Below are 9,451 nucleotides of genomic sequence, written 5' to 3'. Positions count from 1 at the left end.
GTAAGTGGTGAGTGTTTTGGTGATAACTGCAATCATATATAACTGTCACTTATTAATTCCTATATGTGTTGGGATGACATAGCAGACTTCGTCCCTCGGGCATTTCGCGGTGCTGCACGTCCACACGCGAAGCACCAAATGTAAGCAAGTAACGAGGCTCCCACCATGTGCCCTAGAAACTAGAAAGCGACTGTAAATCACCAAAAAAAAGAAAAAGAAAAAGAAAGCGACTGTAAATGGATTATTCATCGCCATATATATTGCCATTGCCGATGCACCAGCTAGCACACATGACAAACGAAACAACAGCGTTAGTTACTACTATATAATGCTCAGATATATGCCTCTACCTCGTCCCAACCCCCACCCTCTTATTACGACTCACTTCGCCTGCACGGCTGTACCAAACCAAGCCAAGCCACCCAATAACCAACCAACCTAACGTAGCTGCGGCCTGAGCTTAGCTAGCTTTTGAGCGGTGGAGCTAGCTAGTAGCTATAGGTACAGGTACAGTCACAGAGTCTCGGCCATGGGCAACTGCGTCCAGAGCAGCGGCGGCGAGAGCAGCTGTGGCGCCATAGAAGCTGGACGGCAGCTGCTGCAGCGGAGGAGAAGCGCTGCTGGTGATGAGGAGGAGGTAATAATTGATCAAGGGGTGGCGCCGTCGGTTACGAAGGTGAAGATGGTGCTGACCAAGGGCGAGCTGGGGTGGCTGGTGGCGCAGCTCAAGGCCGGCGACCGCCGCCTCGAGGACGTGCTCCCGGAGATGGCGCCCAAGCGTGAGGGCCGGGCCGCCACCAACGGATGGCGGCCTAGCCTTCAGAGCATCGTCGAGTGCCCGGCCGAGACGGCGGCCGCCACCTCCGATGATTAGCCACTTAGCAGCTGTCTTGTCATATGAGTACGTACTTGCGTTTTTTGTTGTTGTTGTTGATAGTCTCCAAGACTCGAAGCATGTTCTGGTGTACACCCTGTGTGGGGTGGGAAAACTTGTAGGATATAGCAAAGCCAATCGCTGAAGAGCGAGTGGTTACTACTGGTGGACGGCCATGGCTCAGTTCAATCGGGCTATATAGTAGTGTATTGTTGGGGATACTTAATTAGGGATAATCTAGTCATTAGCGTCCAGCTGCCTAGTTGATGACTTGTTTGTTAAGCAGCATTTCCAACTTTTTTCCTTATTATTTTGCTATGTATAGATCGGATTAGCCAGGAAGACGCAGCCGCCTGCACATGATGATGAAGAAGCTAAGACAGAGTGTTTATTTCAAGTGCTGGTCATTTCAATCTTTTCTCTCTTGTTGCTTAAAATTGTTTCTACTTTTATATGTCTTGCTCCGGTCCCAGCTGTTAAACGATGGTTTCTGCCATCCTACTTTTAATCCGACCAAGAAGTTACATGCTCACTTTTGTTGAGGCTTTCGCGCATGATTACTTCACAAACAGTTCAACTGCCTCGAGTCGTAGTGTCGGTTGTTGGAGTTGTTCCAAATTCACTCCAAGATATAGGCCATGCTTCTGACGGAGCGAAGCGGAGGCCCGTCGCCGGAGGCTTGGGCCGGAGCGTAGCGGTATATACACCCTTGCTAGGGTTTTGTGGAGATTGATTCTCTTGTAAGCCGCCATAGGCGTGTAACCCAAAACTCTTGAGATAGTGAGATTGTTGCTGGCTGGTGCCCGTGGTTTTTCCCCTTCACATCGGAGGGGTTTTCCACGTTAAATCGTGTGTCTCCTCTGTGGCTTGATTCTTTACTTCTTATTCCTATACGTCGTTCATAACATCGGTGACAGTACAGCACTGTCAGCCATACGTATGCATGACGGCATCTGTAAAAGATATATTATTCACTGGAAAAATATAAATCCTGTGTTGACTACCGGTCGACCGACGGCAGGGCGAGTATTGATACCAAGACATGTCAAATCAGTGCGATGAAATTTTTTATGCCCGGTTTTTTACGTGTAACCTTGAGGTAATTTAGACCATGCGCACGTACAACTCGCCACGGGAGATGTGGATAGCCAGCCGGTTTTTCTCGTCACTTTGCTAATTCAGTTGCATCTTCATAATGATATTTTGCAGGAGTGTCTAAAAGAGAAAACTGCTGCAGAACTATGGCTGAAACTGGAATCGATCTGTATGTCCAAGGATCTAACCAGTAAGATGCAGATGAAGATGAAGCTGTTCACCCTGAAGATGAAGGAGGAGGATTCAGTGATGAGCCACATCGCTGAATTCAAGAAGATCGTCGCCGACCTAGTGTCGATGGAGGTGAAGTATGATGATGAGGACTTAGGTCTTTTACTGCTATGTTCTTTGCCAAATTCGTATGCAAATTTTCGTGACACCATACTTTTGAGTCGTGATGAACTAACCCTAAAGGAAGTTTATGAGGCTCTCCAGTCTAGGGAGAAGATGAGAGGCATGGTGCAGAATGACGGGACGTCGTCCTCCAAGGGCGATGCTTTGCATGTGAGAGGCAGAACTGAAAACAGATCCTCAAATGATGGCAATGATGGTAGAAAGAACTACGAAAGGAGAGGCCGTTCAAAGTCCAAGCCGCATGGTAATAAAAAGTTCTGTGTTTATTGCAAGCTGACAAATCATAATGTCGAGGATTGCAGAAAAGTACAGAATAAGGAGAAGAGGAAACAAAAGTCGGCTGGTAAGGTCTCTGTTGCTGCTGCTGCGTCTGATGATGATTCTGGAGATTGTCTGGTAGTATTTGCTGGTTGTGTTGCTGGTCATGATGAATGGATTCTCGATTCCGCATGTTCATTTCATATTTGCACTAACAGAAATTGGTTTAGCTCGTATAAGCCTGTGCAGAAAGGGGATGTTGTGCGGATGGGAGATGATAACCCGTGTGACATTGTGGGGATTGGATCAGTTCAGATCAAGACTGATGATGGCATGACACGCACGCTGAAAAACGTCAGGTATATACCAGGGATGTCCAGAAATCTTATCTCATTGAGCACGCTTGATGCAGAAGGTTACAAATATTCCGGTTCAGATGGCGTTCTGAAGGTATCAAAAGGTTCTCTTGTTTGCTTGAAAGGTGATCTTAATTCTGCAAAGTTATATGTCCTTAGAGGGTGTACCTTACCTGGTTCTGATTCCGCTGTTGCTGCTGTTACTAATGATGAACCTAGTAAAACTAACCTTTGGCATATGCGTTTGGGACATATGAGTCACCATGGTATGGCAGAATTGATGAAGAGAAACCTGCTGGATGGCTGCACTTCGAGTAAAATAAAGTTTTGTGAGCATTGTATTTTCGGGAAGCATAAAAGGGTACATTTCAACACTTCTGTTCACACCACTAAAGGTACTCTTGATTATGTTCATGCTGATTTATGGGGTCCTTCCCGTAAGTCCTCACTTGGTGGTGCTCGTTACATGCTTACAATTATTGATGATTACTCTAGAAGGGTTTGGCCTTATTTTCTGAAACAGAAAGATGATACTTTTGCTGCTTTTAAGGACTGGAAAGTAATGATAGAAAGGCAAACTGAAAGGAAGGTAAAATTGCTTCGTACTGATAATGGTGGAGAATTTTGTTCGCGTGAATTTAATGATTATTGCAGATCGGAAGGCATTGTTAGGCATCACACCATACCCCATACTCCACAACAGAATGGTGTGGCCGAACGCATGAACAGAACCATCATGTCCAAGGCCCGTTGCATGCTGTCTAATGCCAGGATGAGCAAGCATTTTTGGGCTGAAGCTGCTAATACTGCCTGTTACTTGATAAACAGGTCGCCTTCTATTCCACTAAATAAAAGAACTCCCATTGAGGTATGGTCTGGTACGCCTGCTGATTATTCACAGTTGAAAGTTTTTGGATGCACTGCTTATGCTCATGTTGATAATGGAAAATTAGAGCCTAGAGCTGTTAAGTGTCTTTTCCTTGGTTATAGTTCGGGAGTCAAAGGCTATAAATTAGTGGAATCCTGAAACAGGAAAGACTTTTATGAGCAGGAGTGTTGTTTTCAATGAATCTGTGATGTTTACTGACAGTTTGCCCTCAGATCATGTTCCAGAAAAAGAGCTGCAGCGTATGCGCATGCAGGTGGAGCATGTTGATGATGATACAGGTGTGCAGGTGGAGCCTGTTGATGAGCATGGTGACCATGATAATGATGTTGCTGAGGATGATGCTCATGATGATGTTCAGCAAACTCCTCCTATTTTGCAGTTAGAGGAGGATTTACCTATTGCTCAACGCAAGTCAAAAAGGACAATTGCACCTCCTAAGCGTCTTATTGAAGAGTGTAATTTGTCTTACTATGCTTTGAGTTGTGCTGAACAGGTGGAGAATGTTCATGAGCCAGCAACCTATAAAGAAGCTATTCGTTGTGGTGATACTGAGAATTGGATTTCTGCTATGCATGAGGAGATGCAGTCTCTTGAGAAGAACAGTACATGGGAGATTGTACCTTTGCCTAAGAATAAGAAGACCATCAGCTGCAAATGGATCTTCAAGAGAAAGGAGGGTTTATCTCCAAGCGAGCCTCCAAAGTATAAGGCAAGGTTAGTTGCTAAAGGCTACAGTCAAATTCCGGGTGTTGACTACAATGATGTGTTCTCTCCAGTGGTAAAACACAGTTCAATTCGTACTTTCCTTAGTATTGTTGCTTCACATGATCTTGAGCTTGAGCAGTTAGATGTGAAGACTGCGTTTTTGCATGGAGAGCTTGAGGAGGACATATACATGGACCAACCAGAAGGGTTCATAGTGCCTGGCAAGGAAAAATATGTGTGCAAGTTGAAGAGATCCTTGTATGGTTTGAAACAGTCCCCTCGTCAGTGGAACAAGAGGTTTGATTCATTTATGTTAGCACACAGTTTTAAAAGATCTAAGTATGATAGCTGTGTTTACATCAAGCATGTTAATGGATCACCTATATATTTGCTGTTATATGTTGATGATATGCTGATTGCTGCCAAGAGTAAGATTGAAATCACTAAGTTAAAGAAGCTATTGAGTAGTGGTTTTGATATGAAAGATCTTGGTAGTGCTAAGAAAATTCTTGGTATGGAAATTAGTAGAGACAGAAAATCTGGTTTGCTATTTCTTAGTCAACAAAATTATATCAAGAAAGTTCTTCAGCGTTTCAACATGCAAAATGCTAAGGCTTGTTAGTACCCCTATTGCACCTCACTTTAAGTTGTCAGCTGCTCAGTGTCCTAGTACAGATGCAGAGATTGAATACATGTCAAGGGTTCCTTATTCTAGTGCTGTGGGGTCTTTGATGTATGCCATGGTTTGCTCTCGTCCAGATTTGTCATATGCTATGAGTCTTGTTAGTAGATATATGTCTAATCCTGGCAAAGAACATTGGAGGGCAGTTCAGTGGATTTTCAGGTACCTCAGAGGCACAGCAGATTCCTGTTTAAAGTTTGGAAGAACTGATAAGGGTCTTATTGGCTATGTGGATTCTGATTATGCTGCTGATCTGGACAGGCGAAGATCACTTACAGGTTATGTGTTTACTGTTGGCAGTTGTGCTGTGAGTTGGAGGGCTACTTTACAGTCAGTTGTTGCTTTGTCTACTACTGAAGCAGAATATATGGCTATTTGTGAAGCGTGCAAAGAATTAATTTGGCTGAAAGGTTTGTACGCTGAGCTTTGTGGAGTTGAATCTTGCATAAGTTTGCACTGTGACAGTCAAAGTGCAATTTACCTCACTAAAGATCAGATGTTCCATGAGAGAACTAAGCACATAGATATCAAGTATCATTTTGTGCGTGATGTGATTGAAGAAGGTAAGCTGAAGGTATGCAAGATTAGTACTCATGATAATCCTGCTGATATGATGACAAAGCCTATTCCTGTTGCTAAGTTTGAGCTGTGCTCAAGCTTAGTTGGTTTAATTGGATAGTCCAAGAGACTATTGTTGGCACCAGTGGTTTTCTATCTTTGTTATGTTCAGGATGAAGGGTTGATTTATGATACAAGATGAATTTGTCTCAAGGTGGAGTTTGTTGGAGTTGTTCCAAATTCACTCCAAGATATAGGCCATGCTTCTGACGGAGCGAAGCGGAGGCCCGTCGCCGGAGGCTTGGGCCGGAGCGTAGCGGTATATACACCCTTGCTAGGGTTTTGTGGAGACTTGATTCTCTTGTAAGCCGCCATAGGCGTGTAACCCAAAACTCTTGAGATAGTGAGATTGTTGCTGGCTGGTGCCCGTGGTTTTTCCCCTTCACATCAGAGGGGTTTTCCACGTTAAATCGTGTGTCTCCTCTGTGGCTTGATTCTTTACTTCATATTCCTATACGTCGTTCATAACAAGTGGTACCAGAGCTTTGGTTGCTGTTAGGGTTCATGACGACGTCGATGAAGTTCGATCTTCCGCTGCTGAACTACGACACGCGGTTCTCGCTATGGCAAGTCAAGATGCGGGGGATTCTGGCGCAGACTCATGACTATGATGAGGCGCTGGATAGTTTCGGAAAGAGGAAGGCCGAGTGGACTCCAGAAGAGATCCGCAAGGATCAGAAGGCGCTCGCCCTAATTCAGTTGCATCTTCATAATGATATTTTGCAGGAGTGTCTGAAAGAGAAAACTGCTGCAGAACTATGGCTGAAACTGGAATCGATCTGTATGTCCAAGGATCTAACCAGTAAGATGCAGATGAAGATGAAGCTGTTCACCCTGAAGATGAAGGAGGAGGATTCAGTGATGAGCCACATCGCTGAATTCAAGAAGATCGTCGCCGACCTAGTGTCGATGGAGGTGAAGTATGATGATGAGGACTTAGGTCTTTTACTGCTATGTTCTTTGCCAAATTCGTATGCAAATTTTCGTGACACCATACTTTTGAGTCGTGATGAACTAACCCTAAAGGAAGTTTATGAGGCTCTCCAGTCTAGGGAGAAGATGAGAGGCATGGTGCAGAATGACGGGACGTCGTCCTCCAAGGGCGATGCTTTGCATGTGAGAGGCAGAACTGAAAACAGATCCTCCAATGATGGCAATGATGGTAGAAAGAACTACGAAAGGAGAGGCCGTTCAAAGTCCAAGCCGCATGGTAATAAAAAGTTCTGTGTTTATTGCAAGCTGACAAATCATAATGTTGAGGATTGCAGAAAAGTACAGAATAAGGAGAAGAGGAAACAAAAGTCGGCTGGTAAGGTCTCTGTTGCTGCTGCTGCGTCTGATGATGATTCTGGAGATTGTCTGGTAGTATTTGCTGGTTGTGTTGCTGGTCATGATGAATGGATTCTCGATTCCGCATGTTCATTTCATATTTGCACTAACAGAAATTGGTTTAGCTCGTATAAGCCTGTGCAGAAAGGGGATGTTGTGCGGATGGGAGATGATAACCCGTGTGACATTGTAGGGATTGGATCAGTTCAGATCAAGACTGATGATGGCATGACACGCACGCTGAAAAACGTCAGGTATATACCAGGGATGTCCAGAAATCTTATCTCATTGAGCACGCTTGATGCAGAAGGTTACAAATATTCCTGGTTCAGATGGCGTTCTGAAGGTATCAAAAGGTTCTCTTGTTTGCTTGAAAGGTGATCTTAATTCTGCAAAGTTATATGTCCTTAGAGGGTGTACCTTACCTGGTTCTGATTCCGCTGTTGCTGCTGTTACTAATGATGAACCTAGTAAAACTAACCTTTGGCATATGCGTTTGGGACATATGAGTCACCATGGTATGGCAGAATTGATGAAGAGAAACCTGCTGGATGGCTGCACTTCGAGTAAAATAAAGTTTTGTGAGCATTGTATTTTCGGGAAGCATAAAAGGGTACATTTCAACACTTCTGTTCACACCACTAAAGGTACTCTTGATTATGTTCATGCTGATTTATGGGGTCCTTCCCGTAAGTCCTCACTTGGTGGTGCTCGTTACATGCTTACAATTATTGATGATTACTCTAGAAGGGTTTGGCCTTATTTTCTGAAACAGAAAGATGATACTTTTGCTGCTTTTAAGGACTGGAAAGTAATGATAGAAAGGCAAACTGAAAGGAAGGTAAAATTGCTTCGTACTGATAATGGTGGAGAATTTTGTTCGCGTGAATTTAATGATTATTGCAGATCGGAAGGCATTGTTAGGCATCACACCATACCCCATACTCCACAACAGAATGGTGTGGCCGAACGCATGAACAGAACCATCATATCTAAGGCCCGTTGCATGCTGTCTAATGCCAGGATGAGCAAGCATTTTTGGGCTGAAGCTGCTAATACTGCCTGTTACTTGATAAACAGGTCGCCTTCTATTCCACTAAATAAAAGAACTCCCATTGAGGTATGGTCTGGTACGCCTGCTGATTATTCACAGTTGAAAGTTTTTGGATGCACTGCTTATGCTCATGTTGATAATGGAAAATTAGAGCCTAGAGCTGTTAAGTGTCTTTTCCTTGGTTATAGTTCGGGAGTCAAAGGCTATAAATTATGGAATCCTGAAACAGGAAAGACTTTTATGAGCAGGAGTGTTGTTTTCAATGAATCTGTGATGTTTACTGACAGTTTGCCCTCAGATCATGTTCCAGAAAAAGAGCTGCAGCGTATGCGCATGCAGGTGGAGCATGTTGATGATGATACAGGTGTGCAGGTGGAGCCTGTTGATGAGCATGGTGACCATGATAATGATGTTGCTGAGGATGATGCTCATGATGATGTTCAGCAAACTCCTCCTATTTTGCAGTTAGAGGAGGATTTACCTATTGCTCAACGCAAGTCAAAAAGGACAATTGCACCTCCTAAACGTCTTATTGAAGAGTGTAATTTGTCTTACTATGCTTTGAGTTGTGCTGAACAGGTGGAGAATGTTCATGAGCCAGCAACCTATAAAGAAGCTATTCATTGTGGTGATACTGAGAATTGGATTTCATGCTATGCATGAGGAGATGCAGTCTCTTGAGAAGAACAGTACATGGGAGATTGTACCTTTGCCTAAGAATAAGAAGACCATCAGCTGCAAATGGATCTTCAAGAGAAAGGAGGGTTTATCTCCAAGCGAGCCTCCAAAGTATAAGGCAAGGTTAGTTGCTAAAGGCTACAGTCAAATTCCGGGTGTTGACTACAATGATGTGTTCTCTCCAGTGGTAAAACACAGTTCAATTCGTACTTTCCTTAGTATTGTTGCTTCACATGATCTTGAGCTTGAGCAGTTAGATGTGAAGACTGCGTTTTTGCATGGAGAGCTTGAGGAGGACATATACATGGACCAACCAGAAGGGTTCATAGTGCCTGGCAAGGAAAAATATGTGTGCAAGTTGAAGAGATCCTTGTATGGTTTGAAACAGTCCCCTCATCAGTGGAACAAGAGGTTTGATTCATTTATGTTAGCACACAGTTTTAAAAGATCTAAGTATGATAGCTGTGTTTACATCAAGCATGTTAATGAATCACCTATATATTTGCTGTTATATGTTGATGATATGCTGATTGCTGCCAAGAGTAAGATTGAAATCACT

General features: G+C 43.7%; 1 protein-coding gene across 2 annotated transcripts; it reads left to right on the top strand.

Moving 5' to 3' along the window:
- Positions 1 to 376: 376 nt before the first annotated feature.
- On the top strand, positions 377 to 2,187 carry LOC136463189 (uncharacterized). 2 transcript variants are annotated; one of them, XM_066462207.1, is made up of 2 exons: positions 377 to 901; positions 2,084 to 2,187. In XM_066462207.1, exon 1 carries the CDS (start codon positions 530 to 532, stop codon positions 872 to 874), a length of 345 nt encoding a protein of 114 aa, XP_066318304.1. In that variant the 5' UTR covers positions 377 to 529; the 3' UTR covers positions 875 to 901; positions 2,084 to 2,187. The 2 variants fall into 2 exon arrangements, with proteins under 2 accessions (XP_066318304.1, XP_066318303.1); XM_066462206.1 differs by lacking the exon at positions 2,084 to 2,187 and adding an exon at positions 1,200 to 1,983.
- The last annotated feature ends 7,264 nt before the right edge of the window (positions 2,188 to 9,451 follow it).

The sequence above is a fragment of the Miscanthus floridulus genome, chromosome 7 (assembly GCF_019320115.1).
Source record: "Miscanthus floridulus cultivar M001 chromosome 7, ASM1932011v1, whole genome shotgun sequence".
NCBI classification, from domain to species: domain Eukaryota; kingdom Viridiplantae; phylum Streptophyta; class Magnoliopsida; order Poales; family Poaceae; genus Miscanthus; species Miscanthus floridulus.
Note: the sequence above shows the minus strand (reverse complement) of the source record. Positions and strands in the feature narration are given on the sequence as shown.